The sequence below is a fragment of the Poecile atricapillus genome, chromosome 4, assembly GCF_030490865.1.
Source record: "Poecile atricapillus isolate bPoeAtr1 chromosome 4, bPoeAtr1.hap1, whole genome shotgun sequence".
NCBI lineage: Eukaryota > Metazoa > Chordata > Aves > Passeriformes > Paridae > Poecile > Poecile atricapillus.
Window position 1 is genome coordinate 64,552,946 of NC_081252.1, and position 17,610 is coordinate 64,570,555.

A 17,610-nucleotide genomic window follows, 5' to 3' on the forward strand; every position below is an offset into this window, starting at 1 on the left:
ATGGGTGAAAAAAATTGGCATATAAGCTCTGGGAAAGCTGTGCAAAGCCACACTGCCTCATGTAACAGCTGAGGCAAATTTATTCTGGTCTGCATCCAGAAAAAGCCCTCAGCCTCTCAGTGTCTAACTCGTGTGTAAAGATGGTGGGAGGCTTCTCACTCCTGCACAAGCAGGATCAGCTGCCTTGATCTAAGATTCCAGAGAGCTGCCCCAGATCTGGGGCAAGCATCATGATCACCACAGAGAGTCAGGCATCAGCAGGTCTGGAAAGAGAATGGTTTCCTACCCTAAGTGTGTGTGCCAAGCCAGCCTTTTTTGTTGTTTTTGTTGTTGTTTTTTATTATTATATTTTATTTTTCCCTGTGGTAGAGATTGAGCGATGGGAGAAAGCAGGATGCTGCTCTGCTGGTAGCCCTCTGGTTTGTCACCTGGGCCAGCACCTGTGTCATTTGGGAGGCCAACCTGGCCACATCCCTGACATACTCCCATGGTTGGAAGGTCTCAAACCTGGCCAGTGATGATACTGTTGGAAAATATACCAAGTTTAAAATTTATTTTATTTTATAACTTTAGCCACTTTTCACAGAATCACAGAAGGAACTAGGTTGGAGAAGACCTTTGATATCATCAAGTCCAACCTATGTTTGCTTTTGCCCTGGGGGAAATTAGAATTTCCAGGAATTAGAAATTAGAGTTTCCAGGGCATTGTTCTACCAGGTGAAGGCCTGATGAGGTTAACATCTCAACAGAGTGGGAGTAGCCCAAAAGATACCCAAAAATATAATGACTATCAGCAGAACATCAACAGCCATCAGCAAACAGCAACAAACATCTACCTCAGGGACTGCCCCCTGGCATGGTTAGAGACCTGGTCCAGAAAAGAGTGATAAGGAAATCAGGGAGTGAGAACCTAATTAACATCATTAACATCAGAGGTGAAGAAATCCAGACCCAGTAGAAAACCAAACACTAAGAACTGTGTAACTTGGAGCCAGTGAACATTGAACCAATGAATCTCTAGGGTCTTAACTATATAAAGTATTCAAAAAAATCAGGTAAAATTCATGTGTCATGAAATGATTTTCTCTGCACACCTGGGCTAAGTGTGAATGAAATGTTTTCTGTTGCACATCCTGGCCAGAACAACACCCTGGCCAGAAATAAAGTAATGCCTTGATTCTCTAACACGAAAAATGTTAGAGGGCAGTTGTTGTTTTTCCTGCAGTTTCAGTGACAACACCAATGCAATTTTTTTTACCTGTGACTTTGTGTGTCAATTCACACAGCACAGCTCTGATTCCATCTACAGGAGATGGAGACTCAAGCCTCCTAAAGTCCAGGCTGGGCTATGAGCAAAAGAAAAAGCTGGTCCCCACACTGAACCCTAAAGCATGTCTCCAGCTCTGCTAAAGCTGCCCTCACTCCTCATCACACAACACCCTAATCCCACTCATGGCATGTGTTCCCTCCTCCACCTGCCACGACACTTGAGGTTCCCACAGTAGCTTGCCCTCTGAGTCCTGATCCCTGTGACTCTTCCTCCTCTGCAAAAGGAGCTAAAACAACTCTTTCTTGCCTAGCTTAAAAATAAGCTATGCCTTGAAGTCATCTATTTATGCCTTTTTTTGGTTGTAGTTTTATTGAAAAAGCTGGTATTAACATATTTATATTTTTATTCAACAACAGTTAGCTAATTTGTGCAACACAAAAAATGCAGCCATGAACAACAGCTTTCAAAACAATCAGATTTACCAACTTTACCATCACTTACTCTACACCACTGAAAGCTCAAACTAAAAAGAGAAAAAAAGTTGGAAACGTTTACAATGATGATGTTAACTTTCCATACATTCAAGAAACCAGGAAACCGATCTGTAACAGTGGTGTCAAAGACAGGAACGGAATACTGGTCTTTGAAAGGCTTCTATTTATTTCCTCTATAATTACTTCATGGTATTTTGGTTGGGTATTTAATTGGTTTTATAAAGCTCCAAAGATATATTTGTTTATTTAATTTTAACATGTTCTTTTTGGTACCCAAAGCTGTGACAGAGTAAGGTACTTCAAATTAAAAACAAAAAATGGTTGTACTTAAGATCTGTTTTATAATAAGTTATCTATAGAATCTTACTTGAGAATGTTAAAAGCTAAATATATGTTTTACAGTATCTCTAGCTGTAAATGCCAATATGAGCTGATAGCAATTTTTTTTTTCTTTTTGAGCTGCAAAGATTAATGGAGGGGGCCAAAAGTCAAAGAAATTGTATGACACCCTTGAAGCAATAGTTTGGCATTAACAAGTTCTCTATACAATTTACCACACTCTTAAACCTTTTTTACAAGGAAGAAGAAAAGGAAAAGGCAATTTTGTTAAATTTCATTAGAATAAATATGTACATATACTGTCCATGCCTGCTACAGCACACAGTATTTTATAAACAAACATTCTTTGTTCCCTTTAAAATCACCCTATACATTTCATACCATATGTGTTTGTTTAGTGTGGTTGGAAACTGGTGCACGTGTTTGCGCTTCTACACACAAAATATACAGCATTGATCTAGAAAATTTCAAACAGACAGATTTCAGGTGTGGTGTTGAGATGTCATATAAAAGCTCTAGACTTTTTTTTTTTAGTTCTTGTAAGCAGATTTTCACCCACCCTTCCCCCAAACCAAAATACAAAAGCATGCAGATCCCTTCATCAGTACATTCTCCACTTACCAAGAAATCAGTGCATAATGGCTTAAAGACTTTTTTTTTCTGAGGAGTGTTAATATGGGCAGATTAACAGGTCATGTGAGTTGTGCTCTTTTATTCATGGTTAGAGTAGGAATCCTTTGGGATATTGAATTTTCTGCCAGAGCTATTAAGGGTGCAGTAGAACTTTCCCTGCATTAAGAGGACTTCCTGGCCACTGCACCATTCCTGAACCATTCCTGCATGCCCTACTTTGTGTGTACTTTCCATTTATGTCACTCATCATTACAAAACAGAGATTAGATCTAACAGCATTTCTGTGGAGGAAGGTTTTGTTAGGTTTGGATTTTTCAAATTTTCATGTTTCTCCAGGACTAACTTTGTCTCCCAGAAGTGGCCTCGTTTAAAAGCGTTAAAATTCACTGAGCGATGCTGCCTCTCACAGTGCCATTCTTTTCACAGTTACAGATACCAGGCATTGCCTGTACTCCCCAAAGGCCAGGATTAACATAACCATTCTGCAAACAACAAACAAGGGACTTTATCAAGTGTCTAGCAGGGATGTAAGTTTGTTCCCACTCCAGTTGGTTGCTGCCTTCAAGGAGCATTTCTAGCCAAGGTTTCCAGAACTCCAACCCCAAATGGTAGCACGGGTTTGTGTGTGAATTGCCAGTCTGTGTCTGACCAGCCAGTCCCTGCAGAGTTGTAATGCCAAGTTTTTTAATAGTCGTCACACAATGAAGACATTACTTACTTTTTTAAACAGAGAAAAGAGAACCATGAAGAATAAACTTCTTTTAAAAGCTGGCTGAGTAACTATACGAGTAACTGTAAATCCACTTACTCACTTGGGAAGGTGAAGCACAAAGTAATGTGAGAAATAAATAAATAAATAAATAAATAAGAGGGTATTGTAAAGATGGGAATGGGATGGGTGAGATGGGGCAGCTTTTCACCAGCAGGGATTCTGCTTCCAGCTCTAACTGTAATGAGGTCCCTCCAATGTGCCACAGGCTCTAAAGGGATGTGGCTATTCATTCTTTCAAACAGGCTCGGCTTAATTGAAAGACAGGAAAACAGCACTGGGAAAAAACCAATCAAGAGATTGAAGCAAAAAGCTCTAACAATGTGGCAAATGCTGTGCACTGCAAAAGCAGGAAGGGCACCAGAACACCACAGTCCTGCAAACCACTGAGACCCTTGAAAGGATGGACAGGAGTTGAGGAGCCTCTGTCCTCCTCAGGAACACTCCTAAACTGAATAAATACCCCTGTTTGTTTAAAGGAACCGATACAGACCACAGTACTGGATTTGCACTCGTGCCTTTTACTCATACAGTTGCAGTGATGGAAAATAATTGGCTTGCCACCAATAATGATACAGGCTGAGGGATGAAAGGATGCAACCTACAAATCCCACCACAGAAGCCACAATTTTTGTGAAGATCACATCCTTCTACAACTGTCAAGAGGCTGGTTTGTAAATATAGAGGGATATTGATAAATCTAGTGCATTTCTGAGTTCACTTTATCCTGAAATATGTACAGATTGTTTGTCGCTGCTATAGCAATGATGTTCTCGGTTGGGTGCCATGCTGTGTGCAAGATCTTCTTAGTAAAGTCCAAACTGTCAACACTGATGTCATCTTTCCTCCGTTTGCCTCCAACGCAGACTCTCCGGGGCTTAAGAATGGCTCGTGGTTTGCTGCTCTCGCGGGAAGCCTCCAAGGTGACATCCCGCTTGGTGTTGCGGTCAAACATTCGAAAAAAGTTGTTATACGCGCCTGTCATTATCACACTGCAGAGAGACAGAGAGAGAGCGACAACAAAGACAGTTAAACAGCGGCTTGTGCAAAGCCTACCAACATGACTGGATCAGGACAGCCGAGTTTGACCCCAGGGTTAGCTGTCTTCTGGTATCAGATGGGAAACAGTAAGGGAAAAGAAAAGGGTTTTCCCAGTTCTCCCCAGAATGAACAGTTTCCTTCTACCAGTGCCTTCCCCTCCCTTATTATTCAACGAAAATTACAGTTACCTCAAATAATGTCTGCTCCCTGACATCATGAGAATCACATCACAAGATAATAAAAGCAACATGCTTTAATAAATTATTTTTAATTACCCTCCAGCTTTTTATGAGTGCTTAAGGATCATACATTTCATGCTTTTTCCCATTCTCTGGAACTTTACCTTTAACGATAGCTGAGTTTTACCATGATTCCAGAAATAGTCTAAAAATTTCCCACATATTTCAAATCTTTTGATACAACAGTAACGTTTAGTACATGATTATATATTTTAAAGAGTATTTTGAAGAAGGGTGTTTTGAAAGGTTCTGAAAAATCACATTGAATTTGCACATGTAAATTCTTTCCAGATGGAACTCTTTTCCTTGCTGAAGCCACAGATCTTGTGAGTCCAGACATCATTAAAATATATATCTATAATGCTTCTTAGAAATAAACACACTGGTGTCAGGATTCTGGCATTTCTTATATGAAGTTTGAATGAAACATCAAGTCAGGATGTATTTCTGGGTCTGGGAGAAAGGAATAGAAAACACACCTCGATCTGTATAAAAATTACCTCATTAATCAGCTTGCAGTTTGAAATAATAGATTGCCAGTTGCTTCATTCCTCTAGTCCCTAGGGGAGGATATTTTGTCACTAACTTTAATGAATTCAGGATTTCATCCATGGCCCTCAGGTTATTGGATTAGCATAATCATGGGTTTCAGAGCCTTGTTTGAAAGCTCATCCCCTGTGAACTTTTTCCATATGTGAAACCAGGGTAGTTTTCTAGTCTCCTATCTCAACCTCAAACAGGATGGTTTTGTTCTGAATTTCCATTCTGTGAGAGGGTATCCACCCCAAATGGTCAGATCTCAACAGGAAAAGCTGTACAGTTTTAAGACTCAGACAATCATTAACTATTTGCCTTTCTAATAGAGCCCAAAAGAACATATTTGACGTGCGTGGCATTAATAAACAAACCTCCATCTCAAATGACAGCTGCTTTCACACTTTGCTGTTGGGGGGGAATCTTTGCTGAGCAGTAGATGGTCAGGGAAGCATGGAGCATATAGGAAAATCTGGGAGCACTCACGAGCCTTACTCTGCACCACAGACATTCTCTAGCTGATTAGATTAGATGCTCCTGGACTCAGAAGTGCCTTGCAGTGTGTGCCCAGCCTCCAGCCAGAGCAGCTTGATCTCATCTGGGGCCATTAGGAGTGACTGTAATACAAATGAATGATCACTGGAAAAGCACAAATGTGAGCTGTGCCCCTCATTGCTGCGACTACAGCTGGGGAGGGAGCAGAGCAGGCTCCAGAGCCGCTGCAGGGTAACTGGAGTGGGTGAGCTGGGTTTGCACACTGGGAATCACCCAGCTCCACGCTGCTCCTGTGTCTGCTGAGGCCACACCGCAGCTGATCCTGCACTGAGCCCGAGTTCACAGTGCTGCACAGCACACAGTGTGGCACAGAGCCAGCACACACTGCCCTCGGCCAGAGCTCACCTGCAGCCTTCATCTCACGGGCAGGGGCTGCTCCCGGGGCTCTGCAGGGCGCTCGCTGCTGGGGGGATGCACAGGGACACTTGTCCCCGCTTGTCCCCATCCAGCCCCGGCAGGGAGCTCCTCGCTGCTCTCCGGCAGCGGGACCCAGCCCTGATGGAGAGGTTTCCCTTCCCTTCTGCACCTGCAAAAGGCCTGGCACAATCCTGCCGAGCAAGGCACAAGTTAACAGCATCACAAGCTAAAGAACAGGAGTCACCGTGACAGCTTGATAAAACGTATCCCAGAAGCTGCAGAAAGCCTATTGATCAAGATTAGTGCCCATTTCAGAAATTGAATCAACAGCAGTAAATCAAGTGTTTCATTCCTTCCAAATCACCATGTCTTGTCATTATAGCTCCTGCTGTAATGTTTATTTGCAACATGAAAAAGTAGAGGTTATTTCATATCTCAGCACAAACACACACAATTTGTGATGCAAACAGTCCATCTGTATATTTTCCCCTAGGCAAGATTTTGAAACAGGTTGATAACGCTGGGGCACCCCTGTGCCACAGGCTGTAGAGCTGTGGCTCTCAGGGGAGAGAGGAGCATCCCTCCTGATGGCAGCAGGAGCTGCCAGAGAAGCAGTTCTCATGCTGGCGGAGTACCAGTGCACCAAATGCAGAGAGAGGTGTTTGTTAAGGGTCTTATTTTAGAAGGTTTTGCTTACAGTAAAGCTGCCTTTACAGTCCATTTGCTTTTTAATTTCTTGAAGTCTTGCATATTTTTAAAAGTCTGCTTTCTTCAGTTGGGTTTACTGCAGTTATTTTTTTTAACATATGTAGATGACTGCTTTTCATGCTGGCCCTATTTTTCTGCAGTTTAATGGCTCAGTAAAAAACAGCATTATGTAAATGAGAAAGTGCCCATTCTTGTTCAAGGTCACAAACACAGATGGATTATAACCTTACCTGCTGCTTAAAGTAATAAAAGAGAGTGAAAACTAGATGCAAGCCTGCAATTTTTTCTTGTTCAGGAAAATACAATGTACAATAATGGAGTCTATGTGATAAGAAGATTTTTTTTAAATAGTAGAATATAAATTGTAGCTCAATGTAGGAAGAGTCTGTTCTGTATTCCCAGACACTGCTCTGCACAGCAGTGTTATGATGAGGACTTGCACAAAACCCTTGCAGGAGAGGCTGGTTCAAGAAACCAAAGCCCTTCGTTCGAAACAGCCCACACTATTTCACAGGTGTGTAAGGCAGGAGCCTAGAAAAGCTGTCTAACCACTTTTAATTTTCCTTACAAGGCAGGTTTACAAGTTGTGCACAAGGCCAGAGGTGCCATCATCTCCACCATGCAGAGGTTTTTAGGACACAGAACAGGCTCCAGTGCACCTTGAGGAGCAGTGCACTGATAGCTCAGGCTGGAGCAAAGCTGCAGCCTGACTGCACCAGCTCTACACCTCAGCTACAAGCAGCACCATTACAAAAAAAAACCAAATAAAACAATATCACACCCCACCTCCCCCCAAACAACCCCCCCCGCCACCAAACAAAAAAGCAGGGAAAATCCCCAAGGGCTGCAGCATGACTACCAGTACCTACATTTCACCCTCTGAAGCTCATCCAGTGTCCTGGAAGGAGAGACAGCACCCCATACCTGCAGGGCCCTGAATGCATTCACAAACCCCCCTGTGCTGCCCCAGGCAGGGAACGCTTTCCCCTCAGCACAGGGCTGCTCTGCAGAGCACCCCGAGTATTCTCTGCTCCCTCTCCTCCATCTGCTCCAAGCAAGGTCCTGGCAATTCTTCAGTGTTTGGAGTGACTACACAAAATGCAACTGGGCATATTTGCTTATCCATGATGCGATCTGAGGCATCTCACGGCCAAATTTCAGTCCTCATGTGGGGTCACTGGGGCCCAGTCTTACCCCTCCTTTCTTTTTTACCAGGATAACAAATGTATTTTTACAGAAGGTAAAAGGGGAAAGGGAAAACTCCAGCGCAGAGCAATCCCTACTTCTATTGACTTATCGTTTCACTCCCTCCCTAGTTACTGTTCTTTTCTCTTTTTCTTCCCCTCCTATTCTGTCTTTACCACATTTTCCAGACGTTTCCCTTTCCCCCTCTCTTCATTCTCCGCTCTTCTTTCATTTCCATCTATCCTGCTCTACAACTTTAAAAAACTCCACATTATCTGCTTCTCTCTTCCTTTTTTCCCATCCCTCTAAAGTCTTTGTTTTACTTCTGTAAGTCTCATTCTCACCCTTTCTTGGTTATCTGCCCCTACCCTCTAGTCTTGAAGACTACTTTCTTGGCTCTCCAGGTGTTTTGGCTTGCATCCCTGCCTTCTTTGGGCTGAAGGCTGTGGAAAGAACAAATCCCCAAGAACCAAAGCTCATTTGGGCAGGAGAGGTAGTTCCCAAACTATCAGACCATTAACTGTACACCTCCCATCCAGTTCAGGCTTCTTCACCCTGCACCACATTGATCTGTCAGATAGGTTGTTTAAAATTAAATATGGAAAGAAAATCTGTAAAATCATTGGAAATAAAGGATTTGAGAGAAAAAATGTTTGCATTGCAACAGTAATACTCAAAAGGAGCAGATGTTTACCTATGGATAATGATTTTATTAAATATGACATCAGCATTGTACCACTGATGTTTAATTTAGGGCCAGAGTTTTAGGGTCTAGAGAAGCAACCTCTCAATATATACTGATAAATACCTCTTAATAAATACTGATGGCTTCTGCAACTTAAATTATCTAAATACTTTTAAGCATCTTAGTCTTGATATTTTGGTTTTGGTAGTGACTTTGTTAAATGAAATGCTTCAATATGGAATTTTCCCCACTAAAAAGTTCTGCTTCTCTTGGGTGGTCAACAAATTCTCTATTTCACCATCTTCAAAGGCATCTGAATAGGATTTTCACCATTTTACTAACCTCCAATGAGATATTCCACAATATTTTTTTGGCAATGAGATTTCATCAAACATCTCAGTCACTAAGAACTGGCATATCTCTGTATTTCTCAGTTTTGTTATTCCCATACTTCAAGCCAACCTCTTAAATGTTATCCATGTTGAAGCCATCCTTGTACACAACAGCCTTCATCAAAATTGCTCCATTCAGCTGCATTCCTGGATGTCAGGGATTGCCCTGAAAATCTGGGGTATCAGCTAGAATTAAGGCCTGCTTAAAAACCAAAACAATGTTCCACATTGCTTTGTTTTTTTGTTTAGGGCTTTTTGGTTTTGTGGGATTTCTTAACTCTTTGATAATTTTTGGGCTAACTCTGGCCCAAATTAGTCTTCCCAGATGCAGAGAAGTTTTCATTCACCTGCAGATTTCTACTGTCTGGAGAAATTCAGCTGGTTTCAGTGTTCCTCTCTTCCACGGTTGCTCAGGAGACCATGGAAGCCATGGGGTGGTGTGACAGGACCAAGAGAGGGGCTGGGCAGGGCTTCAAGGACCCTGCACACACCCTGCTTAAGTGTGATAGAAAAACTAAAGCAGCCCAGCTGTCCTGCCCCTCGGTTCAGATGGGGCAGCAGAACTTCATTCCCTGGGGCAAGAGGCAGGGCTTGGACTTTGAAGATCTCAGCAAAGACATCCCTCAGGCACCCAGCATGAAAAGGGACCTTTTCTTTGATCTGAAAGTCAGACAGTTTCCCAGTCTCCCAGTTATATTTTGAGCCCCTTTTTTCAGTATTTCACTGCCATGGGTACCAGAGAACATCTGCAGCCTCCTGGGATTAACCTGTAATGTCCACCAGATCTAGTTTCATGACAAGTTAACCCAATGAAAGAAAGGATTGATTCCAGAAAAACTCTTAAACAACATTTTTCATAGGAATAAAAAAAGGGAGATTTATTATAGCAAAGGGAAAGGAAGAAGCATTGCTGCAAGCAATGAGGAGCTCATGAAATACTGGGAAATCTTCCTGTGCTGTGCAAAGTCACTGACTCCCCATCACAAAGAAGGAATTTATTTAAACCCGGGGAAGAGGCTGTTAGAAAAATGAGACACAGGATTCAGGGTTGTGGCACCCTGGTACAGCTGGCTGGTGTAAGACTGGGAATAAGAACAAGGGATCCCCAAGTACTTCCAAGCTAATATTTGACATGCCAAGCTTTGAGAACAAAATGATGTCTTCTAGCTCTCCAGCATGGAGTGTGCTGCCAGACAGGAAGAGACTCTTCTCATCCAATGGGATCTGCCAATTCCTCCTGATTAGAGTGAAGGCTGATGGATATTCAGGGGGGATGAATGACAGTTCAGTAGGAAAGGACTGACTGAACAGTTGTATGTGACTTCACTCATCTGCTTGCAGTATATCACTTATCATGATGGTATTTAGAAGTCTTCCTGGCAGGGGTCCCATCTACCCATTCATTTGAAATCTTAAAGAAAAATAAATAGTTAACTAAGGTATTCACTTTCTATCATGTAGAATTAGGTTTTGTTTGGGTTTTTTTTCTGGCTTCTTTACTTCACAAAAAGCTACAAAAGTGCTTATTTTTAAGGTAAAACTGAAAGCTGTTGACAGTGGAAGGAAAACAGTGTCCTCCAGGTCATTTATTAAAAGACTTGACTTTGGATGTGAATGGAAGAGCTAAATTAAATTGCCATATAAGTAGAGCTCACCTATTCTACATGGTCAAGTAATGATGTATATACAATAAAGATAGCATGATTTTTGTGTAATACACTCAACTACAGATAATATGTGCTCATCTGGATGAATAAGTGTAAGACCCCTGCTTGGCTCCCTCCCCTGACCACTGTTGCCAAAGTACCTAGTGATTAATGTGCTCTTCAGCAAATGAGATCAGCTCTGTCTGATTGTATTAGTTCCTGTTCATTGGAGTAACTGAGCATCAATCACGTTCTAATCAGAGCTCACGTATGCTGATTATTTTTGCAAACAGCCTCACCATCAGGCTCTATCATAGCCTAGATTAACTTCTTAGTAATGACAAATCTTAATAAAAAGTATTTTCACCTAAATAATAAACACACTTTCATTTTTAACAGAACAATCCTGTCACTACATATTGTTGTTATAGCTTTGAAGTCTGCAAAAGATAAAAACATTTAGAACAGTAGTTATTACTGTTATGCAGATGGATTAATAATCTAAGTACTGCAGCATCTCTTTGGAGTACCATTGTCAATATGCAATTTTTACCTTTAGTAATAGTCCATTTTTAAAAACTACATACCAAAAGAATCTAATTAAGTGACATTACTGTTCCAGTGAACTGTTTCTTAAGAGGTACCAGAACCTAAATATTATTTAAATTATGATTCTCAAAAAAAAAATATTCTGGTAATGCATAGCAATACTTGTCATATTCATAAAGCAAGGAGCTTAGAGGACTGAATCAAAAGATGAGCATCAGTTCTGATACATTTGACTCCTAAAAAGAAGTAATTAAATTAAAGAGAGCCCTTTTCTTATGTCAAATGTTTCCAGCTCCCTACTCTCAAGTTTCTTACAATCAAGAGCAGCACATTGTTTAGTGACAGGTTTGGTAATTGTGCATGACTAATAACGCCTCAGTGTCTGGGCAGTACAATAAATGAAGCCCTCACAATCTAATGTTCCCACTTAATAATTACTCCCTGCATTGATCTTTCTGATCTGTCAAGTAGGAATGAAAATATTACACTCACTTTAAACCCTGATATTGAACAAGAATTCCATTACTACCAGGCAACTATCCAGAGAGTGGTCTTACCACACTAATGAGGACAGCAGCATTTCATCTGGCCAGAGGAGAGAGACTCTAGGCCTGGAAGTAAGTGGCTGCCCATCCTGTAAAACACTCTAGGAATTCCCATCAAGGATAAGCAAAATGGTTTGAAAATACCTGAAAAGTCCTGGATCTTTTTCAAAGTTTCCCAATATCTACATGATTTGAATCCACTGTTTTGTGCCAGACTTAGGCAGGAATCAGCATTGTCTGTTTTTCAATAACAGCTTTAACTTTTGTATTTCTAGTAGGGCCAAACTTAAGCCATAACCACACTGAGAAAACCCTCTGTTAAAACAACCATTCATGCATTGGATTGGGAGTTTCAGAGAAAAGCCCCAAAACCTGAATCTTCTGCTAAACTTTCTGTGAGTCATCCCCAATCTTTAACCATACCAAAGCCACAACAGCTGGTGCCCAAGTTGCAATTACAGTAATCTGGGAAGTATTTTGCTCAGTGTGGTCCACCTATGTAATTTTAAATGGCCAGCAGTTGGTATCACAGGGGATACTTAATCCTGAGTTAATTCTTGTGAAAAAACACATCAGTCTGGCATGCAGGCAATAGAGACAATGGAGTATGTATGTATTTTCATTTGTATAATGGATGATACAAGGCTAAAGTTTCATTTCTTAGCAAAGGTACAATCTTTCCAGTGGGTAGGTAGAGGAACTGAGTAAAGGAAAGTAGTCCAAAGAGAAGGTGCCCCTTACCCAGTGTACACAGCATAACACTTGATCTGCATTTGTGGAACATAGGACTAGAAGACACTTCCAGGTTCAGACTTGTAATTTCAACCAATGTTGCATATAAATGCTTTCACAATTTTCCTGAGCAGCACCATCAGAACAGCTGGGTTTCTTGTATCTCCACCACTCAGGATGGGAAGACAGTTTGTCACTGTTTGGACAGGTATGAACTACCTCTAATTTCCAGGTAATAACTATCTGTTGACTCTCAGCACCTGCTTGCTGTTGTGTCATTATCACTCACATTTATCTGAGCTAGATTCTCTTCCTCCCTATGTGTATCTCCTTGGTGTACTTACTACAAGCAAGTAAAATCTTGGCTTCTCTTTTGCTAAGCTGATGAAAACCAAAGTCCTGGCCTCTCTTCTTTAGAGCAGCTGTCCATCTGCTCAATTAGTTCATCCACCTTGGAGACAAGGGACAGGAAATGTGTAAGTGCAGTCCAAAGGTCTTTGAATAAGAGCCCAACATAATGTCACCACTACTCCTTTCTCTGCTGGATAGCCCAGTCTTGCCCATTCAAGGATCATATTTGTCTTTCACAGATGCCTCAGACTGCCTGTTTCACAGTCCTTGCCCACTCCAGGGTGGGTAGCTTCAATACAATGAGACAGACTGTTTTCCCAAATGAGAGGCTGAGCTGAAGGAGCACTTCTAGGCTCACTGCCAAACTTCTGCCTCTTGGCTCCTAACTCTGCTGAACCAGGAGTCACTGCGTGTCACTCAATACTGGCTCCTGTGCTCTCTTTCACATGCATTTTGTAGACTGCTAATCCCTTCCAAAGTCACCTAGCATATGAATGTGCCTGGGAGTTGTTTCCAACTGATAACATGAAGGCTTGTGCTCTTTTATTTAACTAAAATCCTCACCTTGCATTATACTCTTGGATTTTATCCATTTTTATTAACCCAGTCCTCTTGTCTGCTCAGCTATTCCTGTACCATATTCCTACTCCACAAAGTACTGCCACCATTTGTCAGCATTAGGGCATTATCCCACTCCATCCTTGCTTGCACTCTCTGAGTATTTCTCATTAAAATGTCCAACAAGATATTACGTCCATGATAAAAACAAGAACCTCTCCCTTTTCCACAGGGAAAGGGACTGCTCTGACAGAGGGAGGTATCACAAGTGTCATTTGGCAGGAGTTTGTAGAGAATCAGTGGGTGCCTGTGATGGTTCTTCCTCACATCCATTTCCAGTAAGTGAACTGAATTTCTGAAGCAGCTCATGTGCAAATACAGGATCATGTAAGTTTCCTTAGTGTGTTGGTGGGATTGTGTGAGTTGGCATCATTCTTTTTAGCTTTTGCAGCCCATTTATGGGTTGGGTGAAAATGGACATAGTTTGAAGTATTTTTTCCCCTAAGGCACGAGCCAAGGTTATTAAGGCATACATCATGTCTATGACAGTCAGAGATGCTCTGCACGAAGACCCAAATACCTTGTACCAACCCAAACACTGGTGTGTGATTCCATACACAAATGTGGAAAATAACCATGTGTAACTACTTTCAGTTTGCTCCCCATCATATGGGAGGTCTGCTAAATGAGGACAGTGATGGACAGAGGGATGGATCGATTACCTGTCGGATCCATTCCATGCACATTCAAACTTGTCAAAGATGCAGTCGTTTTCATAGAGGGAACATAACTTGCTTCTAAGGTAATCATGGACCTGTTTCAAAGAAAATAACTGTTACTCTTGAAATCAAAGAAAACATAAGATTCCACAACCAGCCCTTCACTTTCTGTGTTATCTCCCATGTTCACTTTCAAAAGATGCTGCATAGATTGGCAGGTCTGCAGAAGATACTGTGTTTAAACTTCAAAGAAGCTAACTGTACTTTTCCACAGCCCAATTAACCAGGTGCTACAGAATTACTGTTACAGGAAGGCACAAAACATGCTTTCCTCAGCAGGCTGCAGACCACTCCTTTTCAACATATTTGTTTCCTGCTTGGGTGATTTTCTCAGTGCTAGCCCAATTCCCAGAGACATTTCACCACCTGATACCCTAGATGGGCTAATTAATGTGCAAGAAATCTAATTTAAATAGTAACAAAAATGCCATATTCCAAGATGAGTGGACTCTCACTTATTGCAAAAAGAACTTGGCTCTATTAAAAGAACCTTTATGGTATCACATTTATTTTTGTAAGGTATTTTAGAAGCCAAATACAGGACAAGGTTGCAGTTGCACAGGCTGCAAATAAGAACACTAATTTAGCCCAAGAATTTCTCCTATTTGGCTGAGATTTAAAAACAACATTGCAAATTCTCACTAACTAGAAAAGTGGGAATATCCAGCAGAAGATCTCTCTCCTCTAGGACACGCATCTCTGCTGAACAAGGATTATCATAAAGATATGATGCAAACTGTTTCAGTCTTGATTAATCTGATTAGTTTTTTTTCTGGATGATTTGGTTTCATCCATAAGGAAGTAATAAGGTAGAAAATTCCTGCCCAGATAAATTTACTAATGCACTTCAACTCTAATATTTTCTTCTAGCTACTGTAGCAACTGTACAAACAAAGATGTGTAGGTGACCTCCTGAAGAAACACACCAATCCAATGGCTCAGGGATATAATTCAGCTCTGCCATCCTGAGGTTACAGGTTTTTGAAAGCCAAGTGAAATTGTTCTTGCTCATGGATGCTCAGCATCCTACTCTGGCCAGAGGGCACAAACATTTTTTCTAGTAAAATAACTTCTATCAAGACCAGAGGAAGGACAATAACCTTTCACTTAGATTTTCTTTAAACTGACCCATTTTTGATAGTCAAATTGTACAGCATCCAAAGAATATTTGTAACGTAAGATTATTAAGGATTATAAATTTTAGTTATGGGTCAATTTTCATTAATAAATGAACAATGAACTGTTCATTAACAGATAGTGCCTTATACAGCAATTACTTGGTAAATAGCAGATAGGACATTCCACAATTAAATGCATTTACTATCACAGTAAGCAATAGGTCAGAACACTTTTACTATTGATACAGTTTCCTATACTCTCTGTAATGAAATACTTTCCTTTTCTCTTTACTTAAAACCTTTTTATGTTAGCGGTGTAATTTCTTACAGAACTTGAATTCTTTCCTTTGTCATGTTTGTGAGTCCCCAGTACTTGGAAGAAATAGAAAGGTTGGGCAAGGCAGAAGGAAGTAGATCACATTTGCCTCCCTAAATGTCATTTCTAGGTCTTTTTCTTGTTACCATTTCCAGCAGCCATCTGTCATGACCACTGTCATGTACACACCCTTTGTAAAATGTGTCCAAGTCCACAGCTTGGAGCTGTGCCTTTCTATCAGCTTTGTCAAAAAGGATTTTGCAATTTCTCTCTCAGATGTCTTACCTTGTCAAGGCTGTCAGACTCACCCTACTGCCTTGGACAACCACCTTGTTTTTTATGTGGGCCTTTTGATAACCACATTTGAGCACATTCAGACCCTCAGAGAGACTGTGAAAAACTAACTGGAATAAACACTTGATTTTCACTGTTTGCATATTCACATGCCTCTACCAACTGAGGGTAAAATCAGATTTGCCCTGACTGTTACATCTTGTACATACCACATATCAATAGTACCTGAAAGCAAACCAAATTCATTCCTCACTAACTAGCAAGGACCTTTTCTTCACTGCAATCTTTTAGGTCTGACCCTCATGGAATTATCTAGCAATTCTGTGCTCCAGACTAACAGAGCAACACAGCTATACAGGGACCTGTTTTATTGGGACTGAACAGACACAACCAGGAATTTCACTTGTCCAGTTTTGGACATTGGTCCAAATCTGTATGCTACAGACCCCGCCTAAAGTGGATCAAGCTATTACCAGCTGTGAATGTGCTCACCTTGCTGCTCCTAAGGCTTCTGCTGGGGTAATTCACCTGGCAGCATCAGAACAGTAACCTGTTAGGCAGGGCTGCCTTGCAATATTCAAGCACTGGACATTCCACTGCCCTGCTCTTTTAGTGCTGTTCAGTGACCATACTCTGCCCCTTTTTCTTTTGTGTGAAACAAACAGGAGAAAATCATGCTGAAACATTGTCAGCAGATAACGTGTTGCAACAGCTGCTCTATGCAATAGCATTCTCTGAGCCACAGCATTGATACAAAAAAAGAACCTGTATGAAGAATTAATTTTTTTTTGTTTGTTGGGTTTTTAATATTAAAATTGTAAGCTGATAATGAAGCAGTACAGTTGTGGACTCCTCTTTATTACAACTCCGTGTGAAATCTCCTGTTGTGACCCTCACTATTGCAGCTAGGCAATACTTAAATGCTTATCATGCAGTGGATGAAATGAGAAATTAAATCTTAAATCACACGAATCCTATGGAATCCTGTGCTACTGGCTTCTCAAGGCCCCTAGTTCCAGATTCTTCTTTAGTCTGCTACAATGCCCAGCAACACATCTGTGTATTCTTTACAAGGCAATGGGTAAATATTAGAAAATGAAAGGCAATCCAAAGATTTAAGAACACTGTTATATTTTGCTATATTTATTTACATTATATAAGGGGTTTTGTTCTTGTGGGACTTGTTTTTTTTTCTATAAACTTCTGACTGCAATTATCAATACTCATTTTTCCCCATCTCAGCATGAAGAAATATAACTTTTTAATTGGCCCTACTGTTGGGTGCCAGACTGATTTAAAAGTGGCCAGCTTGTTTCACAGCTGCTTACATAAAGAAATAAAAGCAGGTGTCAAAATCAAGACAAACAGGTTTGCTTGACCAACTATTTCTCCCCAGCACAAGGCTGCCTGCTAAATTAGCATAGGTATAAAGTAATATATTACCTAAGTTACCAAAACCGGAGATTCTATTTTGTTATATAAAACATAGTCTCACCATTACCCTCCCACTCCATTTTCACA

General features: G+C 41.0%; 1 protein-coding gene across 2 annotated transcripts in view; it reads right to left on the reverse strand.

The window, feature by feature from the left end:
- Nucleotides 1-1,610: 1,610 nt before the first annotated feature.
- Nucleotides 1,611-17,610, reverse strand: part of PPP2R2C (protein phosphatase 2 regulatory subunit Bgamma) — a 192,746-nt gene continuing 176,746 nt past the window's right edge. For both annotated transcript variants that reach the window (XM_058839025.1, XM_058839026.1), the window contains 2 exons: nucleotides 14,305-14,396; nucleotides 1,611-4,497 (listed from right to left, as the gene is read on the reverse strand). In XM_058839025.1, the coding sequence (XP_058695008.1) occupies nucleotides 4,206-4,497; nucleotides 14,305-14,396 (384 nt within the window). In that variant the 3' untranslated portion in view covers nucleotides 1,611-4,205. The remainder of the gene's footprint in view (nucleotides 4,498-14,304; nucleotides 14,397-17,610) is intronic.